The sequence below is a fragment of the Ranitomeya variabilis genome, chromosome 1 (genome assembly GCF_051348905.1).
Source record: "Ranitomeya variabilis isolate aRanVar5 chromosome 1, aRanVar5.hap1, whole genome shotgun sequence".
NCBI lineage: Eukaryota > Metazoa > Chordata > Amphibia > Anura > Dendrobatidae > Ranitomeya > Ranitomeya variabilis.
The window spans coordinates 318392418-318418540 of NC_135232.1; the positions used below are offsets into that span (position 1 = coordinate 318392418).

Genomic DNA, 26123 nt, shown 5'->3' on the forward strand with positions numbered 1-26123 from the left:
AAATGGTGTAATTCAAAACTACAACTTGTCCTGCAAAACCCAATCCCTCATATGGCTATGGGGACAGAAAATAAAAAAGTTATGGCTCTTGGAATAATTGGAGGAAGAAAGGAAAGCACAAAAATGGAAAATCTCAAGGGGTTAATACATATTCTTCAAAGTATACCTTTTTAATTGTAGATAACCAATAACATTCATACATAAAATAGGCAAATAAATGCCTAATTGGTACTTTTCGGGCCGCCCATAGACGTGTATGTATGAGTCAAGATGTGTCTAAACAGTTTATATTTGCTGTATACATTTGAGGTTGACAAATGCCTTACAAACTTAGGCTTCTTTCACACTTCAGTCTTTTGGCGTCAGTCTGAAACCGCCATTTTCCTCAAATAGCGGATCCGCCATTTTTTTTTTGGCGGATCCGCCATTTCCCCATAGACATGCATTAGCGACGGATTGTGGCAGATGGTCGTCCCTTCCATCCGCCATGCGACGGATCCATCGAGATTTGGCGGACGTTGTCTGGACATTGACGGACATAACGTTATTGTCTGCGCCAAAATGGCGGTTCGCGACGGATCCGTCGCGTCCGCCATTCATAGAATGGCCACCTATGGGCGACGGATCCGTCGCGACCGTCATTTCGGCGGATCCGTCGCCCCAATCCGCTTTTTCAATTGCGCATGCTCCAAAAAGTAGATACTTTTCCCAGACAACCCCCAAGTAACTGATCCGTCAAAAAAATGGATCCGTTAGAACCGTTTTCTCAACAATTGTGACGGAGCAGATTGACACCAAACAACTGAAGTGTGAAAGAAGCCTTAGCTGTATTTCTACTTTTGCGAACATGTTTCATATAAAGAAAATGCCTGAGCCTTGGAAAGTCATGGGCAGACATTACTATAAGTCACCAGGGCGTTTATGGTAAAGACTGACATTTAGCAACATGTCAACTTTCTCCGCATCTTGGGATACAGTAGCTCTGTCAATGGGCCCATGTTTTTTAGCCGGGGCAGCTAACAGTTAATAATAGGTAGCCAATATAAGATAAATATGTGAATGTGACAGCCATTCTGACCTGGTTATCCAAATGCAATTATGAGTTATGACAGTAAATATGTGAAAAAAAACAACAACAAAAAAACAAAACAAAAAATACTCACTTCCAAATTCATAGAGAAAGTTATTAGTAGTTCCCCATTGCCAATGGATAAAAGATTTCAGTACTTTTAGTATCAGAATCGCCTTTTCACAAAAACCTAGAAAAAAAAAGAAGTTAAAACTGGAGAATGAGGGAAGGAAAGTGACAATGAGTTAACTTTTTTTTGTTAAAGGGGTTATCTTGTTTGAAATATGTTTAGCCCATAGGCTCAGTGACTTATATAATGAACTGAGCTTCACTCCCTGGGTCTTAGGCTGCCGTCACACTATCAGGATTTGGTCAGTATTTTACAACAGTATTTGGAAGCCAAAACCAGGAGTGGGACAAATAAAGGAAAAGTATAATAGAAACATATGCACCACTTCTGCATTTATCACCCACTCCTGGTTTTGGCTTACAAATACTGATGGAAAACACTGACCAAATACTGCTAGTGTGACGGCAGCCTTACTCTGTCTCTTTGCTTTTGTTTTAGCCTGTTGATTGGCTGCAGCGTCACTTACACTGTGCTGTTGTCATATACTGAGCTCAGCGGCTCGTGCAATATCTGGACAAACTGTGGGTAATAGTATAACCAGCTGGCACCTGCCTGTAAGTGCAATGTTTGGCGCTCCTTCTATGATTGTTGTGCTATAACCCCTTAAATGCCACTGGCAATTTTGAACAGTAACATTTAAGTGGTGCGATGTGTAGTGATTATGGATTGCTATAGCATCTGGGGGCCTTTCGAAGGCCACTCTCGCTATCATCTTGGTGCTTCTGTGAAGCCCAGCTGCAGGCCAGGTTTGCCAACCATCCACAAATTCCAGGACAGTCTGCAAAAATAAGGCACTTTTTTTCCTGTCCATCCAAAAAAATTGAAGGCGTACGTGATTTTTTTTCTTTTAAGAAACATCTACAGATTATTATGACTGAACTCCAACCAAAAATTACGCACCACCAGAAACCAAGAATTAAAAGTATGCAATTTTATTACAATTAAATACATATACGCGCGTTTCGGCGCTCAAGCCTTCTTCCGGGACTCCCCCGGAAGAAGGCTTGAGCGCCGAAATGCGCGTATATGTATTTAATTGTAATAAAATTGTATACTTTTAATTCTTGGTTTCTGGTGGGGCGTAATTTTGGGTTGGAGTTCTATCGTTTGCTGCACTGAATCCTATCCATACTTTGGTTCCACATTTATATTCTATTTGTGTATGTGGATATTGGCCTTGTATATAGGCTAGATTATTATGACTGTGATTATCACCGTTTTACAGTTCACAGTGAATGCAGCTGATGTCTAGACACCAGAATTATCATCTGTAGTTATGGATCACTTGAAATCATAATGATTTATTACGGTTTTCCCATGTGTCGGTAAAAAATATATTCTGTGTGTGATTTTTGATAAACTGTCCAGAAAAAAAAAAAATTCTAATTGGCATCCCTGCTGTAGGCTGCTTGCTACTTGTTCTACAGTACATTCTGCAATAATGAAGTATTGCAGTATATAGTACATGCGATCAAATGACCAAAAGTGTCTAATCCTCTAGGGATGAAAAAAAAACTAAAAGAAAAAAAACAACCTGTACGACCGTATAGCTTGCACATATAAAAAGGCCCACAAACAAGAGGCCACATGTACGGCACTTTACCAGCATGTTAATAGGTTCCCCACTGTCCAATAAATTACATTGAAGGGACCACACCAGTTACTCCAGTCCTCAGCTCATCATCATGAAGAGAGAGATCAGTGAGGGATTTCTGGAGATCCATGAAAGAGTTATTGTATGATTTGCTTCCCTCTCTCATCAAACTAGCAGTTGGAAAGCTGCTGGATCTCACTTGATCTCTGTGTTGCCTGTGTAAACCCTGCTCTCTCTGAGGACTCCACTCACACAAAAGCGTTTGAAGGGAATAAGTGACTGCCAGACCCCTTTGGTTATATTCGGCAACATATTGAATTGTTTCCCCTAAAGTCTGTAATTGGGCTAAAGTCTAGTGCATACGAACTACACATTTTGCCGAAATTGGTGGGTTCAAGTAATAGTCACATGATGCGTATGGACAATTATTTTTAAGCACATGTTTAGAACTGACCATAAAGCAGAAATACCGTATATACTCGAGTATAAGCCAAGATTTTCAGCCCATTTTTTTAGGCTGAAAGTGCCCCTCTCGGCTTATACTCGAGTCATTGTCCCAGGGGTTTGGCGGGGGAGGGGGAGCGGCGGCTGTGACATACTCACCTGCTCCTGGTGAGGTCCCTGCATCTCTGGTCTCCGGGCGCTGACAGCTTCTTCCAGCATTGAGCAGTCACGTGGTACTGCTCATTACAGTAATGAATATGGACCTGACTCCACTCCCATAGGAGTGGAGCCGCATATTCATTACTGTAATGAGCGGTAACGGTGACCGCTCAGCGCTGGAAGAAGCTGTCAGCTCCTAGAGAACCAGGGATGTGCAGGGACCGCGCCAGGAGCAGGACAGTATAATGTGGGGAGGGGGAGCACTGCACGATATTCACCTGTCCTCCGTCTTCTGCGTCCTCTTCAGTGACGCTAAGGTCAGAGGGCACGACAACGTGGTTAGTCCGCGCCCTCTGCCTGAACGTTAGTGCAGAGGACGCGGAAGACGGAGTGGCACCTGGAACGAGGACAGGTGAGTATAGCAAGTGCTGGGGGCCTGAGCGACAAGAGGTGAGTATGTCATTTTTTTAATTTAATCGCAGCAACAGCATATGGGGCAAATGTGTCTATGGAGCATCTTATAGGGCCATAATCACCATTTTTGGAGCACTATATGGGGCAAATATCTTTATGGAGCATCTTATGGGGCCATAATCACCATTTGTGCAGCATTATATGGGGCAAATGTCTCTATAGAGCACCTTTGGGGCCATAATCAGCATTTGTGCAGTATTGTATGGGGCAAATGTCTGTATGGAGCATCTTATGGGGCCATAATCAACCTTTGTGCAGCATTATATAGGGCACATGTCTCTATAGAGCATCTTATGGGGCCCTTATTAACCTTTATGCAGTACTGTATGGGGCAAATGTGTCTATGGAGCATCTTATGGGGCCATTATTAACCTTTGTGCAGCATTATATGGGGCTTATTTTAATATGGAGCATCTTATGGGGCCTATCAGGAACTGTATGGAGCATTATTTGGGGCTCCTGATTCAATATGGATATTCAAAAACACTTAACCTACTGATGTCTCAATTAATTTTACTTTTATAAGCATCTATTTTTATTTTTGAAATTTACCGGTAGCTGCTGCATTTTCCACCCTAGGCTTATACTCGAGTCATTAAGTTTTCCCAGTTTTTTGTGGCAAAATTAGGGGGTCGGCTTATACTCGGGTCGGCTTATACCCGAGTATATACGGTAATTCACAATTTACTTTCAGAATAATTAATATAACTCACACAGAAAATGTAAAAAAAATGTAAAACAAATGCAACACATATTGAAGATCATCATCAGTAAAGCATAAAGTAACCAAAAAAAAATAAATTAATGTACAAATATTCTACCTTTTTACCATGTTATCATGGAAAATATAAAAGAAAAAAAGTTACCAATGTTTTCATTGTCGCCAGACAGCAATTCACGTTCTTCGTCAGTCAGCATAACGAGATCATGGCTTGAGAGGAAGACTCCCACTTTTTGGCATCCTTCACATGAGCAGAGGCTTTCTTTAATGTAAGCAGAGAAAAACAAAAAAACAAAACCTGTTTACATGGAATTACATGCACAGAAGTCTGTTCTTATAAGTTCTGTATAAATTAGGTCCATGGTCAATGAGATACGTACCCACAAAACACTGGTCACTGACTAACTAGAATCGGATTATCCATTCCCTCATTGCTCCCATTATGATAACATGGCAGGGTTTATGAGTTTAACCCATTATCCCAAAAAATTAGCATAGCACAAAAATGGACACCTTGATAAAAATCTAATCTGGTCCATTTCCCACGCCTCTCCCCTTTCACATACGAAAAAAAAAGACCAAAATGTTCCATTGGGAACCTAATTCCTTATTAGCTAGTGCAGAGGGACACTGGAAACTGTTAAATCTTACAATAATAGAAAGAAAGCCGGAACATGGGGGTTTCTGGATCAGGTTTAGGCTGTTACTGTAAGGAGAGTAAAAGTTGCCTACAAAATCCATGAAATCATGGTTGATTTGACCAAATTGTTCCCTAATGTCACTAGTAATTCTTACAAAATTACTGACTCGTTTGGGAATTTTGAATAAACCCCAAGGATCCGTCAGTACTTGGTAGAGGAGAAACCTTCTCATTGTAGGATCCCTGACAAACAGTATATGGACATATCGCATGTAGGAAGCACATAATTTTACAGCCACATTTACAGTAAAAATATGAATGTTAATCACAGGGAATAAGATGTGCCCAAAGAGTTTGGAGGGTAACTGATCTCTTTAGGATCTAAAATTCTCAGACCCCTCTTTCCAATCAGGACAATGTTTAAATATATGCTAAAATATCTCATTGTCCAGGCTAGTGGCTTTAAAAAAAGCAAAGATTTAGGATAACATAAGTTTTGGTTAATAGTTTTAAGGTTTCTTACCTTCATTTGTAATGTTCGGAAAAAGTTTTTCAAATTTTTCTGAAAAAACAAAACAAAACATCTGCTTAATACATTAAAAATTTTATATAGAATTTTCAATGATGACTTATCAGTGCAACTCTGCAAATAAACTACATGAATCGGAAAACAATCACACATTTGTATTGTCTAGTAGTAAAGAGTGGGTTTAACCCCTTCATGCTCCATGATGGATGAATACATCACACAATAGGTAAGGTGTGTGGAGCTGGCTCAGGAGCAGAGTCTGCTGCACGCAGGGAACTTGCCAGCTGGTTTATACAGCCAGAATCTGCCTATAAAACAGTAGTGATTAATGGCCTAAATTATACATTTTGGATCATTGTTATGTTGGAAAAGTGAAAATTTACCAAGGGTACAGATTGATAGAAGCACCTTCTCTTTCAATATAGATCATGACATCTGTGAATTTATGATACTATCAATGAAATGTAGCTCCCCGACACCAGCAGCACTTCATAAGGACACTATCATCATAGAGTTTCACTGTAAGCACCATGCATTTTTCTTTGTACTCCTCACCTTTGTGATGCCATACAGCTTTGAATCCATCAGTTCCAAAAACATTTACCGTATTTTCCGGCGTATAAGACGACTTTTTAACCCCCGAAAATCTTCTTAAAAGTCGGGGGTCGTCTTATACGCCGGGAATCGTCGTGTACGCCGGTGTATATGGTGGGTGGGGAGGGGGAGTGATCCTGATGACGAGGGGGCGTCTCACAGGAAAGTGAGTAATCCCCATTACCTTATCCTAGCGGTGCAGCGTGGGGGTGTCAGTGCTGGGAGCGGCGGCAGCTGCTGTGTTCTGGTGCGGCGGCTCCTCTTCTGTGTGGGGCCTCTGTGCTGTGAGGTGGCGGCGGCGGCGGCGGCGGCGTATCTTTATCCAGTTGGGGCTCCTCCGGCATCTCCTTAGCCCTGGAGGCCCCGCCGCAACTCCATCGGTGCAATGTGGTGGCCTCCGGGAAAATGGCCGCTGCTCAGATTCAGATCTCGTGTCCCGAGATTTCGGGACGAGATCTGAATCTGAGCAGCGGCCATTTTCCCGGAGGCCACCGCATCGCACCTATTGAGCTGCCTCCGGGAAAATGGCCGCTGCATTGCACCGATGGAGTTGCGGCGGGGCCTCCAGGGCTAAGGAGATGCCGGAGGAGCCCCAACTGGATAAAGATATGCCGCCGCCACCGCCACCTCACAGCACAGAGGCCCCACACAGAAGAGGAGCCGCCGCACCAGAGCACAGCAGCCGCCGCACCAGAGCACAGCAGCCGCCGCCGCCACTCCCAGCACTGAGACCCCCACGCTGCACCGCTACGATAAGGTAATGGGGGATACTCACTTTCCTGTGAGACGCCCCCTCGGCATCAGGATCACTCCCCCCCCCCCCCGAAAAGGCACATATTCACCGGCCCTATAAGACGACATAGGGTGTATAAGAAGACCCCCGACTTTTAAGAAGATTTTATATTTTAACTGGTAAAGTTGGGGGGTCGTCTTATACGCCCAGTCGTCTTATACGCCGGAAAATACGGTACCTTGGTCTTATCACTCCAGAGTATAGAGTCCCAGTAGTCTTCATATTTTTCAGAATGGGCCCCAGAAAATTGTAGACAGACTTTTTTGTGCATGGGCTTTAGGTTTGGCTTTCTTCTTTAGCCAAGTGCAGTGAACTTGCATGTTGATTTTCTTCAACCCTTCTCATCAGAAGAAAGACCTGTTTAGGTGTTAACTTCCATGGTCACTCTGGATGTGTCTGCAAGATGGTTAAAGTACCATATTTGTATCACTTTTGATACAGTATTTTGACTGATAAGTAAAGATTTACGGATCATCTTGTAGCCTTCATCTTTCTTGTGTAAAGAAATTATTTTCTTTTTCAGGTCTGTGACATTTCTCTTCCATGTGGTGCCACCATTGCTGACAACAAAGAAAATGAATTCCCCTATTTCGTGCTAACTAATGCCTTTTAATAATCATTTGTCTGTTGGACACCTGTTTCATAAGTAATTAGACTTACTTGTGGTTGAATTCTTGCTAATTAGAATTTTTGTAGTCCAAACTTTAGGTTTCCTTCTAAGACTTTCATTTGACTGTACTCATTTTGCAACATGGTCTTGAATGAATGTGTTAGAAAAATTACTTTTTTGGGGAGTGGAAAATAATAGCTTTTTTTCTGCAATCAATGGCCCAAATTTGTGGCAGTGTTTTGTAATTTGGCATCCTATATGAAAGGAAACCAATCATTTTCTGACAAATCTGTTGTGGTGTACTTATTTATACAGAGAACTAATATATTAATTATGCAAACATACATCTGGTATCATCATAATCGTACTGACCTGGAGAATCATGCTGCCTGGTCACTTCTATTACACAATTAATGCTGTAAAACCAAAACTCCAAACACAATGACATAATTGTTTTTTTTTCCCTTCACTATTTCACCTCACTTGGATTTTTTTTCTTCACATTTTATAGTCAATGAGTCAATGAGCAGGGGGAAATCAATGAGTCATTGAAAATTACAACTTGGCTCACAAAAAAAAACAAAAAAAAACAAAAAAAAACAAGCCCAGATATGACTATGCCAATGGACAATGGTTGCATCTTTAAGTTGGTAATGGACGTCAGAGACCCTAACTACCAGGTACCATTTAGCCAAGTGTGACTTCTACACCCCTCTAACTACGGCAGAAATTTGTACTTGATAGGTGTCGGTTATAAAATATTTCACATCTAACACTTTATTCACTGCGATAAAACTTGCCTTTGATGAGATTTTTAATAATAGTATTGCTTGCAGGTGCACTACCCCACAGTCCTAGAGATATAAGGAAAATGAGTTCAGTTACATAGAAATAATAAGCTGAATTAACACAAATCAACTAATTTCTATCAATATATAAAGTACATGGTTCTATTACATTTTCCTTATTTGCTCGGTGCTTGAAATACAAATGAAAGGTCAAAAAAGTGGACACTTAAAACTCATCTGCCTTCCAAATATCTCAACAATTGGTGTTTGTCTAACTGAAGTGCACAATATTCTAGCTTTTAAATCGAAGGGATTACCACTTGTTGCTCGGGTTTTCCTGAGCACGCTCGGGTGACCATTCGAGTATTTTTTAGTGCTCAAAGACTAAGTTTTCATAGCCTCAGCAGCATGATTTACAGCTAGTAGCCAGGCTGAGTACATGTGGGGGTTGCCTTGTTGCTAGGGAATCTCCACATGTAATCAAGTGTAATCAAGCAGGCTAGTAGCTGTAAATCATTCAGCTGCCAGGATGAAAACTAAATCTCCGAGCGGTCATAATTACTCGGAGACCACCCGAGCAAGGAGTACACTCTCTCATCACTAATTACCACCACTACTATGGAGGTTAAAGCTGAAGTAATGTAGCCTTGGCTTTTCACGGTCTCTTAGTGTTCTAATGATGAAGCTAGTTGCAATAAGGATCTAACAAAGGCAGTCTTCACCACGAAATGCCACATGTTATGTTGACTACTACTTGTAGGCTACACTACATGAGAGCAGGATACTGGCTGCGAAGGATGATGATCAAGCCAGCAAGAACTAAGGGATAAAGAGTAGGTCAGTGGACAACTCACATCAGGCAAATGAGACTTCTTCGAAACACCAGGTACTTAAATCTAATTATAACACTGACTCTACAATAGATTTTTACTGCTCCATTGATACCAGGTACTGATAAGCTAATAGTACATGTAACCTCTCAGTACTTGGATCCTGCCATGTCTTTTGTCACCCAAGATTTGGATGTAGATTTTTTTTAGCACAGGGATTGTAGTACTGAGTAATAATAATAATAGAAAAATTCTATCATTTTATGTGGCTATTCCATTAGTACTACACATGAAGTCAATATCTCGCATCCTCCTCACCCCAGCTGGCATAGCATTTAACCCCTTTCTGCCAGCTGACGGAATAGTGCGTCAGCTGGCAGATCCCCCGCTTTGAGGTGGGCTCCGGCGGTGAGCCCACCTCAAAGCCATGACATGTCAGCTGTTTTGTACAGCTGACATGTGCGCGCAATGAGCGCGAGTGGAATCGCGATCCGCCTGCGCCCATTAACTAGTTAAATGCCGCCATCAAACGCTGACAGCGGCATTAAACTAGCGCTCCCGGCCGCGCTCGGTCTGCTGACCCCGTCACATAATCGGGGGTCATCGGTGCATTGCCATAACAACCAGAGGTCTCCTTGAGACCTCTATGGTTGTTGATGGCCGATTGCTTTGAGCGCCACCCTGTGGTTGGCGTTCAAAGCAACCCTGCATGTCTGCTACATAGAGGTGATCTGTGCTTCACCTCTATGTAGCAGAGGCGATTGAGTTGTGCATGCTTCTAGCCTCCTATGGAGGCTATTGAAGCATGCCAAAATTTAAAAAAAAGTGTTTAAAGATATAAAAAAATGAAAAATATATAACAGTTTAAATCACCCCCCTTTCGCCCCAATCAAAATAAAACAATAAAAAAAAAATCAAACCTACACATATTTGGTATCTATCAATAAAAACAAAGGATTAACCTGATCGCTATATGGCGTAGTGAGAAAAAAATCAAAACGCCAAAATTACGGCTTTTTGGTCGCCGCAACATTGCATTAAAATGCAATAACGGGCGATCAAAGGAACGGATCTGCACCAAAATGGATCATTAAAATCGTTAGCTCGGCACGCAAAAAATAAGCCCTCACCTGACCCCAGATCACGAAAATTGGAGACGCTACCGCTATCGGAAAATTGCGCAATTTTTTTTTATTAGCAAATTTTGGAATTTTGTTTTACCACTTAGATAAAAAAGAACCTAGACATGTTTGGTGTCTATGAACTCGTAATGACCTGGAGAATCATAATAGCAGGTCAGTTTTAGCATTTAGTGAACCTAGCAAAAAAGCCAAACAAAAAACAAGTGTGGGCTTGCACTTTTTTTTGCAATTTCATTGCACTTGGAATTTTTTTCCCGTTTTCTCTTACACGACATGGTAAAACCAATGGTGTTGTTCAAAAATACAACTCGTCCCACAAAAAATAAGCCCTCACACGGCCATATTGGCGGAAAAATAAAAAACTTATGGCTCTGGAAATAAGGGGAGCGAAAAACGAAAATGAAAAAACAAAAAAAGCTCCGGGGATGAAGGGGTTAATACAGAATGGAGTTAGGAAGGATCCAGTAATGTGATTGTTTGTGCTTAACAAATACAAATTCAACTAGATCTGAGCTACAGTAAATATACTCATCAGGTAATTATGGTAATAAAGTATGAGCTGCTTGTGACAGAAGAGTCACACTATAAAATGCCGCCTGGGAGCATTAATGGCTCAGGATGCCCCAATTGGTTAAACAAAGCAACGCTATCACTTCACTTTGATTAAAAAACACTGTAAGTATGTAACTATATTTCATTAGAGGTGTAACTTAAAGCTCCTGGGCTCTAATGTAAAATCTCAAACACTTTCATATGTATAATATAGGAATCTTATGTGCTAGAGGGGCCTTTTTGCCCTCCCAATCAGGACACGGACACTAATGCTACACCCCTTGTATCTATGGGACTGGCGGAGATCCACAGCCATTTTCTGTGATTTGTTTGGTGGGTTTTTACAGATAGTTTTCGTATTCTGCTAGTAATGATCAAGACATCCATATTTGAGCTTGTTAATGAAACCCAATGGGGGGAGATTTGGTAAGGTGCTTATGCTAGAAATCTGCTGTAACACCTTAATAAGTTTTGCAAAAATATCTACGCTCCAGTCCTGGCCAGCTATGCCAATATGGGCATGGCGAGACATGCGTGGGAAGCGGTCACATCCACCCAGCTCACCATAAGTTACTCCACTAAATTGGCATAACTTACTACACAAATTTACGCCAGGCACCGGCTGGGTACCAGCATAATCGGGTTAGTGAATACAATATAGAAAAAAAGAAGAAATGTGTAACTAAAATTTAACCTTTATTCCAATGTCTAAAAATTCTTAAAATAATTATCCATACATGTGAAGATGGTAATGACCCACTAATTCCAACACATGAATCAATGTAGGAGATGTACTGTTAATCAAAAGGGATTTTGACTATTGTACCCCAAAATTACTAGTCAAATATATCCCCTATAATTATGTCAGGAAATAGGGCAAAAGAAACATATAATGTGTCTGTTTCATGACCACATAGAATAATGGCAGTCTTATGTCTCAGCCGTAATGGTACCAGCATAATCGGGTCAGTGTACTCCAGCGAGCGCTTCATTAGGACTGGGGTGCGCTACATTGCTACTATCTCTTCATGGCTGGTATGGCTTAGTTTCTTTCTTTTTCTAGCTTACCTTGGAGATAACAGAGGTCTCTCTCAGGATGGTGTTTTACCAATTTCCCTTCTCTGAATTGACTGCCCAAGAGTTCAGTATTGACAAATGTTTTGTATGCTGGAAATCCAACCTGGTGTGGTGTGAACTCAAACCAGGCCCCTGTGATAAAATTTACAATTACCACACAAGTGACCAAAAGCAATGGCTTCGAGCACGTATGAGCTTCACAATATCCTGCCATTATATAACAGCTTCTACAAAACACATACGGGAATCCGACATATTTTTGTGATAACATTTTAAGATCATAGAACCTTTTTGCCAGCAAAGATGAACCAAAGTGTCCACCACAATCGGTGGTGGTGGTTATAATAAGTAATATTGAGAGCTGTAAGGATTAGGAATTACATTTTGCGGCTGCTGAGATGCCAGGTAAGTGTACCTTCATTTGTTTATTAATAGGAGCTTTTTGGAAATCAGATGCCAATGATTAGATGAAAACAACATATTACATTCAGTGATTTGCTCTTTTTGTAATTCCATTGAGCTTGTTCTAGCTGTCACGTACATGGACACCAACTGAATAAGCAGGAAAAACCTACTCGGAAAAGGATAACACCAAAGCTTTACTAATAAAGAAAAAGAATTCCATTTAATATGTAACAAATATATAAAAGTAGAGTAAGAGGCACCATGAGCACGATGATTAGTGGCAAAAAGAGGCAGGCATGTCATGCGGAACAAAAATGTACACAAAGTGAAGGGGAAAAAAATAGTACGGTAGTGGCCAAAAGTTTATCGACACATTCTTGTCCAATCAGTATGGAATGGCTTTCCAACAGTCTTGGAGAAGTTCCCAGAGGTGCTGAGTAGTGATGAGCGAAAGCTCTTGGAGAAGGTATTATCTGAGCACGCTCGTGTACTAATAGAGTGTCTTCGGCGTACTTGAATAATTTTTAGCTTTCAGCCAGGCACAATATATTATTATTATTATTATTATTTATTGTTATAGCGCCATTTATTCCATGGCGCTTTACAAGTGAGGAGGGGTATACATAATAAAAACAAGTACAATAATCTTGAACAATACAAGTCATAACTGGTACAGTAGGAGAGAGGACCCTGCCCGCGAAGGCTCACAATCTACAAGGGATGGGTGAGAATACAGTAGGTGAGGGGATTGCTTAACAAACAGGCAAACCCTGCATGTGTTGTGGCTATCAAACAGCCGTGAAACATGCAGCCACGAGAACATATTTTTCGAGCACACCGGTCACTCTTATCACATGAGCATGCTCAGATAACACCTTATCCCAGCGTGTTCGCTCATCACTAGTGCTGAGCGATTGTGGCTGTTTTGCCTGCACGCTGCAGCCCAACTTATCCCAAACCATCTCAATTAGGTGCTCATTTTTCTTTTTTTAACCAACAATGTAGTGGGCCTTACCTGCATGCTTTGTATTTAGGAAGCCCCCTTCTACAGCAGAGTAAACTGGATAAGGGTTTTCTCCACTCTCACAACATGTCCGGTGATTGGACAATGTTTTTTCATTAATCTGCATTAATACAACAATAGAAAAAAATATATATTTCAGCTCACCCTTATTCTTCCATCCAATGTGGTAAATGTTAGTCCGAGCACGGAGACAAAGTGTTGCTGCCACAACACTGATCAACGTATTGAGAAAGAAGAAATGGTTCCAGCTCCAGGAATAAAATGTAGAAACTTTATTAGTACATATTAAAAAGCTGCTGAGACATGACCGGCATGGTCGGTAGGGGAGAGTAACCAACACCTGACTGGACGCGTTTCGAGCACGAGCGTGCTCTTAGCCCTCAGTGTGCTGATGGGAACACAGGTTGCAATAAAAAAAGGTTCACAGCAGGTGAATACAATTAAAACAAGTATAGGATGTGACTAAATCATAAATAAACACAACAAAGTGAACAAATAAAGCTGTGTAACAATTCGATTAACAGGAATAATTATAAGGAACATGCAAGTTTAGAAGGAACTAAAGAGATCTAAGAAAAACCGCAAGACTGATTAATAATGGAGCATAATCTCTCTCCTAAGGTTTAACCCTGAAGGGGCTCCGGTATTAAGCCTGAAGATCCAGAAAGCCTCTCTATCACGCAGCTTCTTTTCCCTATCACCACCTCATATATCTTTATGTATCTGTTCAATTTCAAATGTTCTAAGATACGTGGTGTGCCTGTTATGATTTTTTATAAAATGATTGGATACATTGGATACGTGTCGAAGTGTATGAGGTACTATATCATAAAGATGTTCTCTGAATCTTTCTTTGAACTTCCTGATGGTAGATCCAACATAGGACAATTTACATTCAGTACATTCGACAATGTAAACCACATAATCAGAATTACAATTAAGAAAATTTTTTTGTGGGAAAAGTGGTTAAATTTTGTGAACAATTAAAATATGCGTTTTTTTTCATATAAGTACAAGTCTGACACGAATGCGATCCGCATTTGAAACAACCTGTGGTAGATAACCAGTCTGAATGATTTTTAGTCTTTTTAGAATGCAAAAAACTAGGTGATAAAACATTTCCCAGAGTGGGAGCTCGTCTTGATACGATTCTAATGCCATCTTTCAGAATGGAATCCATGATGTGGTCATCTCTGAGTATGTTTAAATTACGTGTGACAATTTGGGAAATAGATTTAAAAAAATGCGGATCGCATTCGGTCATGTCTCAGCAGCGTTTTAATATGTACTAATAAAGTTTCTACATTTTATTCCTGGAGCTGGAACCATTTCATTTCTTCTTTTTCAATACATTAATATAACAATACAAAATAGTAGGTCATTAATAAGTGTCAGTCCAACAATATGAACCTTTCTTACTCCTTTAGCTCTCCACCGCTGCCTCGCTACTGCTGCCTCTGGCCTTTATTGACATGGCAGCAGCAGTGGCGGCGATTTCATGACTACAGCACGTAACTGCTGCAGCAAATGACAGGCCTCAGCGGCGAGACCGAGATAGACGGCACAAGACCGCTATGCCCAGTGACTGGCTGCAGTCATCGCATGCTGTAGTCGTGATTCCAGTGCTGCTGCCACCATACAAAAACAAAAACTGGTCAGCAGTGAGGAGTTCCGGAATTACAGGGTTTAAGTTTGTTATTTTTGCACACAGCAATCCTATATTCAAAACATTTAAATATCTAAAACCATTTAATATTGCTATCATAGATGATATTAGTAATCACTTTCAGACTCGGGTACCCAGGGACCATCAGTAACACTGATTCTGGGAGCCCACTTTCCAGCTACATGCGCATATTATTGCAGGATTTTATGTGGTTTGTTGCTGCTCTTATGTAATTTCATCCTAGGCTTCCACAAAATATAGAAATGGGTACTTTGCTAAATAAGAGAATCCGTCTGCTCCCTTTGGATGCATATAGTGCATTCGGAGTACTGTGCCCCGCACTGTTGCTGTAAGTGGCCTACTCCTACGCAGGGGCCCACCAAAGGATTCACCTGTTCCCCTGATGGACAGTCCGAGCCTGCGTATAATGATTATCTGGGCCTGTTAAAGAAGAACTGGGATACTAGTGGGGATGTGTGCCTTTTCAGAAATTATCATACCATACATATATTGGTATTGATTCACTGTAAAAAGGAAAGCAACATGATGTAGTGGCTAGACCTTGATTCCAGTGATGTGTCACTTGCCGGGCTACTTACTGTCATTTTGACACAAACACAGTTTTCTCTGCTGTAGATCTAGCTGTGCTCAGAATATTGAGCCCTGGATAACCCTGCCCACACCACTGATTGACAGAGAGCTGCTGGTGGGGGCATGCTTACCCAGAGCAGATGACTAGGAGGCACATGGCAGCTAGTCCTGTATTGATATCTCCTGTTGATAAAACACTGATTTTATTGAAACAGCAAACACAGCCTTGTACGTGATACATTGCTGGAATCAGGCTCTCAGCCCTTAAATCAAATTACATAGAAAAAACCTGCTGACTCCCTTTAAGTTTTTACTAAAAAATACATTTTAACGTTCTTTCTTATATAAATTTTTGTCTGCCCTAATGAAATATACACATTCTATGCATACAATGAATGGGATAACACAATAATACAGTACAATATATTGCACACTATGAATATTACTTACCTCATTAATGACTGTATGAACAAACACATAAGCCCAAAAATTGGTCAGTGAATATATCTCTTCAGAAAACGAAAGTTTTAGTTTCTCCCATGCTTTTTCCCAGTTCCACAAGGGGTGTAAGAGACGATGAGTTATCTGACGCTCCATCTCTTCCATGCATGATGACCACTGATCATTATTATAGAGGGACGACATACACCTGGATGTAAAATATGGGGCAGATGAAATTAATGTAACAGTATATTGTATTTATTTTGTATATTTCATAAAAAGAAGAAGAATTGGATGTCTAAACTCAAGTCCAAGCAGCAATTGTAGAAAATGTCTTACAGTGTGCATCAGGATGACCGGACAATAGCATTTTCTACTGAACAAACTCTACAACTGCTGTTTCTGAAAAAATTGCCCCCCTTATTAACACTTGTTTGCACCCACTAGTTCTATGATTAACTATTTCCTATCTATTATACTAAACCTATTGTTCCTAGCCTATGTCCTATACTTTTGCTAAACCACTTACTATATAAACCGTATTTATGCTAACCTAAGCTGATTCTATCCATATCCTACACTATACATTACGCATACTATACATTTTACATGACTCATATGCAGTACATTACCATAATATATTGCATAAGGCGCACATCACTATTACATGTAAAACCCCATGACACTACACAGATAGTGACAACCCAAAATTTAGTAATACAGTCCAGTCAAGAAAAAGGCAAAAGTATAAGGATATTAAATACAAAATATTCCCATATGCAATCCTATGAATAACATGGTAAAAAAACCCCCTGTAATATAGCAATACAACACCTATTTCACAGTCATGAATTAAACCCAGAAAACCTCAGAGTATATTAAACCAAAATAATCTTTATTACATCGTACATTAAAAACAATGAACAAATCAGAGTGCCTCTAAGAAATGCAGGGGTATATAGGCGTCCCAATAGCAATATCAAAGTAGTTTTCACGTAGTATTATACAAAAAATAATTTACCTTAGGCAACAACTTCATGTATTACACATAATATGACCAAAGCAGTCCTATCCACTGTAAATCATTATTGGTCTAATACTACCATATATTATGCAGGCAATGTCTACAGGTAGTTAAACTGGCAATGTATATTACTGATGTATTGCTATCTTGTATGTCATGCAGTCAAAGTCTGGCAGTGATTGTATATATAAAGTCAAACCATGACTATATACAGAGAGAATGGGATACAAGGTATACGGGTACGTAAAGTGAACGCTGGTAAGGTGCCTGCACTGCCGCACCAACGCTCGTTTCACCCTTACTTCATCAGGGGGTGTTTCTATGTGACAGGGAGGGTAAGTATATGTATATTCTGTCATCCATTTAGGAGGGTTAGCTGGCACCGACATGTGTTTATTGTTTATCTAATAAAGAGCCTGGTACCATAGTGGCGCATGCGCAGGTGGATTGCTTCCCTATATGGCATATGGCAGTATTAGACCACTAATGATTTATAGTGGATAGGAATGGTTTGATCATATGTATAATACAGGAAGTTGTTACCTAAGGTAAATCATTTTTAGTGTGGTATTACATAAAAAATACTTTGATTTTGACTGGTATTGGGACGCCTTAGATGCACTCAGATTTGTCCATTATTTTTAATGTATTATATAATAATTATTTTGGTTTAATATACTCTGAGGTTTTCTGGCCTTAATTCATATCTGTAAAATAGGTGCTAAAAAGCATAAGGAGCCTGATCTTCATAGCGGATTAAAAAGGTTAGGCATGGATTAATTTCTGGTTTCTATTTCTCTGGGCTGCTCTATAGAATGTTAAAAAATAACGGGAAAAATTGCATGCACAAATTGATACTAAACAACACACACATAGCATATTAAAAACACTATGAAAAATGCATGTCAATACACAGACAAAAAGTGTGTGAAGGACCCCTAACATTTTTTAATTTTTACAGAAGAACAATTAGTATCGTTCGATGGAAAACATATTTACCAGGTCGATCCAGAAGTGCCGCAAATATATGTAACAGCATCTAGAATATCTTCTTTGGCCAATTCAGCAAGAACACCAAGAAGTGCAACCATAGCACGAAGTCCACCACCAGATGCCAAAATGGCAATTACAGGAGGCTCTTCACTCTTAGTAAAAATAAAATTGTTTTTACAACAATGTCACAAAAAACAGAAAAGATAAAAAATATAATGCATATACAGTGGCTTGCAAAAGTATTCACCCTCTTGGCATTTTTGGTGTTTTGTTACCTCTCAATCTGGAATTTCACAGGTTTTTTTTTTATTGTTTGCATCAGTTCATGTAAAGAACATGCCTCCAACTGTGAACATTTGGTTTTCTTGTTATTGTGAAGAACAAAACAAAACAAATAGGACAAAACAACTAAAGACTTAAGTGCGTATAACTATTCATCCCTCTATAAAGTCAGTACTTTGTACAGCCTTATTTTGTTACAATTAGGCCATGTGCACACGTTAAGTATTTTTCGCGTTTTTTTCGCGTTTTTTTGCTATAAAAACGTGATAAAAACGCGAAAAAAACGCTTACATATGCCTCCTATTATTTTAAGTGTATTCCGCATTTTTTGTGCAAATATAGCCTTTTTTTCCGCGAAAAAATCGCATCGCGGAAAAAAAAGCAACATGTTCATTAAAATGCGGAATTGCAGGGGATTCCGCACACCTAGGGGTCCATTGATCTGCTTACTTCCCGCACGGGGCTGTGCCCACGATGCGGGAAGTAAGCAGATTATGTGCGGTTGGTACCCAGGGTGGAGGAGAGGAGACTCTCCTCCACGGACTGGGCACCATATAAGTGGTCAAAAAATAAGAATTAAAATAAAAAATAGTCCTATACTCACCCTCGATGGTCTTCCCGCCTCCACTGCACGCTGTCGCTTCGGTTCCTGTAGCTGGTGTGCGGTGAAAGACCTGCCGATGACGTCACTGTCCTGTGATTGGTCGTGAGCGGTCATGTGACTGCTCACGTGACCGTGACGTCACGGAAGGTCCTGTGCGCACAGACCAGCTATAGGAAGAGGAACGGACGCCGGTGAGGAGATGTCTGGGTGAGTATAAGCATTTTTTTATTTTTTTTATTATTTTTAAACATTCTATCTTTTACTATAGATGCTGCATAAGCTGCATCTATAGTAAAAAGTTGGTCACACTTGTCAAACGCTATGTTTGACAAGTGTGACCAACCTGTCAGTCAGTTTTCCAAGCGATGCTACAGATCGCTTGGAAAACTTTAGCATTCTGCAAGCTAATTACGCTTGCAGAATGCTAAAAAAACGCGAAAAAAACGGAAAAAAAACGCAAAAAAAAAAAATGCGGATTTCTTGCAGAAAATTTCCGGTTTTCTTCAGGAAATTTCTGCAAGAAATCCGCAACATGTGCACATACCCTTACAGCTGCAAGTCACTTTGGATAAGTGTCTGTAAGATTTCAACATCTTGTCACTGGGAGTTTTGCCCATTCCTCAAGGTAAATCTGCTCCAGCCCCTTCAAGTTAGATGGTTTACTCTGGTGAACAGCACTTTTCAAGTCTAACTACAGATTCTCAATTGGATTAAGGTCTGGGCTTTGACTAGGCCACTCCAAAACATTTAAATGCTTACTCCTTAAACTACTCAAGTGCTTTAGCAGAATTTTTTTGGTCATTGGCTTGCTGAAAGGTGAACCTACATCCCAGTCTCAAATCACTGACAGACTGAAACAGTTTTTGCTCAAGAATATCCCTGTATTCTGCACTATCCATCTTTTCCTTGACTCAGACCATTTTCCCTATCCCTGCTGCTGAAAAACATCCCCACAGCATGATGTGGCCACCACCATGTTTTACTGTGGGGATGCTGTTCTTGGGGTGTTAGTTTGGCTACAGTCATAGCATTTACCTTGGTGGCCAGAACATTAAATTTTGCACTCATCTGACCATAGCACCTTCCTCCGTACATTTTGGCTCTCTCCCACATGTCTTTTGCAAACTCAAATTGAGCCTTATAATGTTTGTGTGCAAGTAACGACTTTTTTCTGCCCACTCTTCCATAAAGGCCACTTCTATGGCGTGAACGGCTTATTGTGGTTATATGGACAAATACACCAGTCTTTGCTTGGGAACCCTACAGCTCCTTCAGGGTTACCTTTGGTCTTTGGGCTGCCTCTCTGAGTAATGCCCTACTTGCTGGAGCTGAGAGTTTTGGTGGGCGGCCCTCTCTTGGCAGGTTTGTTGTGGTACCATGTTCTTTCCATTTGATGATAATGGATTTAATGGTGCTCCCGGAGATCATCAGAAATTGGGATATTATTTTATAACCCAACCCTGACTTGTACTTCTCAACAACTTTGTCCCTGACTTGTTTAGAGATCTCCTTGGTCTTCATGATGCTGTTTGATTAGTGGTGCGTCTTGCTTAAAAGTGTTGCAGCCTCTGCTGTGTATATACTGACAAATCATGTGACACCTACATTGCACACAGGTGAGCTTGTGGTCGCTAAGCATGTGACTTATGAAGGTAATTGCTTGCACCAGAAATTCTTAGAGGCTTCATAACAAAAGGGGTGAATACATATGCCAATTTTTAGTTTTTTGATTCCATAAATTTAATTTATGCCTATATTTTTCTCACTTCACCAACTTAGACTACCATATTTAGAGCAGATAGCCACTTATAGAACTAGTCACCATGGTAGAACATAATAAGACAACAATCTATACCACTAGTGACCAAGACCCACAGGGCCTATCATCAGTTACATAAACCACTTAAAAAGAAAACGATGAAATAACGGTCCAACAAGTAATATTCCAAAAAATGAATATACTTTATTAGGTGATTAACATGACCAAAATGTAAGGAGGGAAAATGACACCGCAGGAAAAACGTTGGAAAAAGAGCAGGAGGCGCGTGCCCAGGATAATGTCCAAACCAGATAGATAATAATAAAAAATTAGCAAAATGCGAACTAAACTATAAAAACTAAATAAACATAACGAAAAAACCTGGATTAGACATGGTAAAGGTGCGGAACATATATTATCGTAGTAATCTATAGTGATCAATAGTCAGCCATTTTAGCTAGTGTACAGAAGCTGCTGCAAGTAGCACATAGTAAAGATGGTACATATTAGCAATATGGGAACAATATGCCCGCTCCTGCAGACATCATCACAATATGGTGGCTGGCAGTCACTTACCGCACTAAGGACAGTTATACCTGGGACCGCGCCTCCGCCCCTACGCGCGTTTCGGCAGAAACACCTTCGTCAGGGGGCAGAGATATGGAGTGCACAACGAGTTTAAAAAGCACCCGCACCGGAAGTGAGTTTTGCCGGTGACCGGAAGTGACGATGCGGTACCATGGAGAACACGGCGACGGCCATTACCGAGTGCAGCCGAAGGACTCCGAGTTCACAGGGGCCCCATGTGACCCGGAGCACCAACCAGCTACACCACGGCACGCAGGCGCACACGGGCCCCACGGCAATCGCACCAACACAAGGACCGGCAAAGATTATTATGGATGTATGCTACATACACATGACATAACCTATATAAGCACAGACTGTACCCATTCGGACAATTAACCGATGACTTTGCATCTTATAGCGGGCATCATACAGCATATATATAGTAATAAGAAAAATATATAAGAATAACCCACCATGTATATCAAAATTCAACTGCAAGGTATTATCCGCTAAACAGTATTATACACATAATAGTAAAATAAACAATCCCAGTATTACAGCAAAATAGTAGTAACACATACTAATGACTAATACTCATGGTGGAACACCATATATAGCAATTAAGGTTAGAAAAAGGTCCAATATGATGCCAAACAGAAAATACAAAAATAGATAGATGTATATAATTAAGCCAGGCACTTAATCTTCAATAGTCCATCCCACAGTGTACTTCGTTTCACAGATATTCATATAGGCAGACTAGTCTTCTGTGCACATCATCCTATTGGCCATACGGTTCAGTCATGTTGTAGGGAAAAAAGTAGCAGTGGACAACCATAGACATCATTCCGGTGACGTGCAGTGCTAAGACAAAACAATATTAAAAGGTTGTTAAAAACAATACCCAACATCGTTCCGACAGAGTCGCTGTCGGACCAACGACCAATGTATGTAGGACGGACGAGAACTGGAAAAGGATAATAATTAGATACAATAACAACTATATGGTCAGAGGAACGGGGCAAAGCTAATATTTTCATTTAATCCCGCAGGCTGGACCGTGCCCAGTGTCCAAATCCACTTGGATTCGACACGGGCCAGCCGCTGGAATGTGCCCCCTCCACGGATCCCAACCTCCAAAAGATCTATACCCCTAGCTCTAAGAAGACTGGCATTGCAACCATGAAACATCTTAAAATGGCGTGGGATAGTTTTCAGGGTGGAGATGTCATCCACTGCCACCGCCGCCTCGATGCCCAAAACATGTTCGCGAATACGTGTTTTCAAAAAACGAGTCGTCATGCCCACATACATTTTGGTACATGGGCATGTGACCACATAAATTACGTTCTTACTTAGACAAGTTATCCTTTTCTTGATTTTAAATTCTCGTGATCTGTCAAAATTATGGAATACGCAAATTCTTTCCATGTTGGGGCAAGCGACGCAGCGGCCACAGGGGACGCACCCCACCCTGACCGCCATAGAATCGAGGAACGTGGGAACCCGCCCTCCCGTATAGTGACTATGGACTAACAAGTCTCTAAGGTTTCTAGACCTTCTGGCCGCAATGCCAGCCCTCTCCGGTAAATACCGTGCAATAACTGGATCAGCTCGTAATACGTGCCAGGATTTTTGTAGTATTTCTTTCATCTTTGGGAATTGGGAATGGTATTTGGTGGTGAATCGGACTATCTCGTGATTAGATCTATCGTTACTTTTATACAACAGAGTATCCCTTGAAGAATGTTTGGCCCTATTAAATGCCTTTTTGATACTTCGTTTGCTATGGCCTCTCATTAGCAATCTATTTTTCAAATCCTCGGCCTGACTAACAAAGTCCGCCTCTGTTGAACACAATCGCCGCAGGCGAAGGAATTGGCCAGTTGGTATAGCCCGAATGATATGATCAGGATGCGAGGAGGAGGCGTGCAATAAAAGATTGGTGGAAGTCGGTTTCCTATATAGAGTGGTCTGAACATCTCCACATGAATCACGTTTCAGCATGACATCTAAGAATTCGATTGAATTGCCATCAAACTTATATGTCAATGTTATATTACTATCATTATTATTCAGAGATGTCATAAATGTCCTCAAACCATCAACTGAACCCTGCCAGACAATCATAATGTCGTCAATGTACCGCGTCCAAAGAAGGACGCGGCACATTGACTCCGGATGGTCAGGCAGGGGGAGGTCCCTCTCCCACAGCCCCAAGAACAGGTTGGCGTACGCCGGGGCGAAGGGAGCCCCCATCGCTGTTCCTTGGAGCTGTAGGAAGAAGGACCCCTTAAAAATGAAAAAATTATGCGTTAACGAGAATTCTAACAACTGACAAATAAAATCCTTCATTTCCTTAGAAAGGTTAGACATGTTAAGGAAGAATTGGACTGCTCTAAGACCATCTTGATGTCGGATGCTGGTGTACAGAGACTCTACATCAGCTGTCACCAGCAATTCATCCTTGTCTAAATGTATACCGTCCATCAATCTCAAAAATTCACCGGTATCTTTCAAGTAAGATGGTAAACTAACCACCAACGGTTGCAATTTTGAATCCAACCACTGATTAACCTTCTCCAGATAGTTCCCTCTACCTGATATAATCGGACGACCAGGGGGCGTCCTCATGTCCTTGTGGACCTTGGGAAGAAGGTAAAAGGTAGGGACTGTGGGTTCACTTACCACCAGCGCAGAGGCCAATTCACCTGTAATAACCCCCATATCCCTAGCCCCCTTAATAATGTCAGTAAGCTGTTTAGAGAAGGCGGACAAGGGGTTAAACGTCAGTTTCTTATAGCATACATGGTTGTTCAGCTGGCGAAAGGCCTCCCTTTCATACATAGTATTAGGCCAGACAACAACGTTACCCCCCTTGTCCGCCGGTTTAAAAACGACATCCCCAAGGTCCTGAAGGACACGAAGGCGCCCCCTTTCCTCCTTTGACAAATTATCCCTATATATATGTCTAGGGATCTCACAAAATTCTTTGGTTACTAATTGAACAAATAAATCCACATTGGGACATGAAGCAAGGGGGGGAAACTTCTTAGATTTAGAACGAATGGAGGCCGGGATCATACCTCCCTCCGGGGTGTCATGTTCCACCGCCAATTCTTCCAATGTACGGAGAGCTATCTGTTCTTCTTCTGTGGGAAAAAGGGCAGCTAGATTATCATTAAAAAAATATTTCTTGAAGATCAAGGACCTGGCAAAAAGGTGGAGGTCCTTGACTGCTTCAAAAACATCAAATGATGCTGCCGGCGAGAAGGATAAGCCTCTTTCTAACAACTGAAGATCTATGGTAGTAAATTCATGTGAGCTGAGATTGATTACCTTGTTGTTGTATTTCCGAAATTCAGAGGAAATATCATCACGTCTGTATGGATGGTACGTGTAATCTTTCTGATTACGTGTAGTCATTCTAGACCCAGTTGACATGGAGGATGCTGATCGTTCAGAAATATCACTAGCAGATGAGATTGAAATCTGAGATGGAATCCGTTTCATAGTGCCATCCGACGGTCTGCCTTTCCTCCATAAATACACCTTCCTACTTTCATAGTCATGACGATCCCTATTAATCTTGGAAGATTGTGTCTCTTGAATTTTTTTAACAGTGCCATCAATGGCCTTCTCAATCTGCTTGTGACATGAATCAAGTTGTTCCACAGTCCCTTGTGATTCTAACTCATCCTCCGTTATTTTGATAGACTTATCTAGCTGTTCAATGACATTTTTATTATAATCACTCAACAATTTCATAAGCTGCATAGAGCAATTATTGCACGCCTCCTCCCAACCAGTCACTAAGGCGGCATCATCAACAGGGAAGGTAGGGATGACTCTAACCCTCAGACCACGTGGAATCATTTTCCTAGTTTGGTAACCTTCCAGAAAAGTACAGTTCCACCATAGTTTTGTCCGTTTCACAATCATATTTTGTAATTCCATAACTCGATCGTCCCATCCACGGTCGCTGGTCGACAGAGGGATGGAAATATCCCCTCCAAACGCTTGGTCAATATGTGAGCGCCAGGCAGTCTCTCTGGCTTTCAGATCCATGCCTATAAGAAAATCTGTGCAAAACACAGCAAAGAGTAAATAGCCACTTATAGAACTAGTCACCATGGTAGAACATAATAAGACAACAATCTATACCACTAGTGACCAAGACCCACAGGGCCTATCATCAGTTACATAAACCACTTAAAAAGAAAACGATGAAATAACGGTCCAACAAGTAATATTCCAAAAAATGAATATACTTTATTAGGTGATTAACATGACCAAAATGTAAGGAGGGAAAATGACACCGCAGGAAAAACGTTGGAAAAAGAGCAGGAGGCGCGTGCCCAGGATAATGTCTAAACCAGATAGATAATAATAAAAAATTAGCAAAATGCGAACTAAACTATAAAAACTAAATAAACATAACGAAAAAACCTGGATTAGACATGGTAAAGGTGCGGAACATATATTATCGTAGTAATCTATAGTGATCAATAGTCAGCCATTTTAGCTAGTGTACAGAAGCTGCTGCAAGTAGCACATAGTAAAGATGGTACATATTAGCAATATGGGAACAATATGCCCGCTCCTGCAGACATCATCC

At 40.8% G+C, this 26123-nt stretch overlaps 1 protein-coding gene across 5 annotated transcripts in view; it reads right to left on the reverse strand.

Annotated features, from left to right (window-relative positions):
* Positions 1-26123, reverse strand: part of PLA2G4C (phospholipase A2 group IVC) — a 177780-nt gene that overhangs the window by 42396 nt on the left and 109261 nt on the right. For all 5 annotated transcript variants that reach the window (XM_077297850.1, XM_077297860.1, XM_077297869.1 and 2 more), the window contains 8 exons: positions 18297-18442; positions 16283-16481; positions 13567-13675; positions 12138-12278; positions 8558-8611; positions 5755-5793; positions 4737-4853; positions 1164-1259 (listed from right to left, as the gene is read on the reverse strand). In XM_077297850.1, the coding sequence (XP_077153965.1) occupies positions 1164-1259; positions 4737-4853; positions 5755-5793; positions 8558-8611; positions 12138-12278; positions 13567-13675; positions 16283-16481; positions 18297-18442 (901 nt within the window). The remainder of the gene's footprint in view (positions 1-1163; positions 1260-4736; positions 4854-5754; positions 5794-8557; positions 8612-12137; positions 12279-13566; positions 13676-16282; positions 16482-18296; positions 18443-26123) is intronic.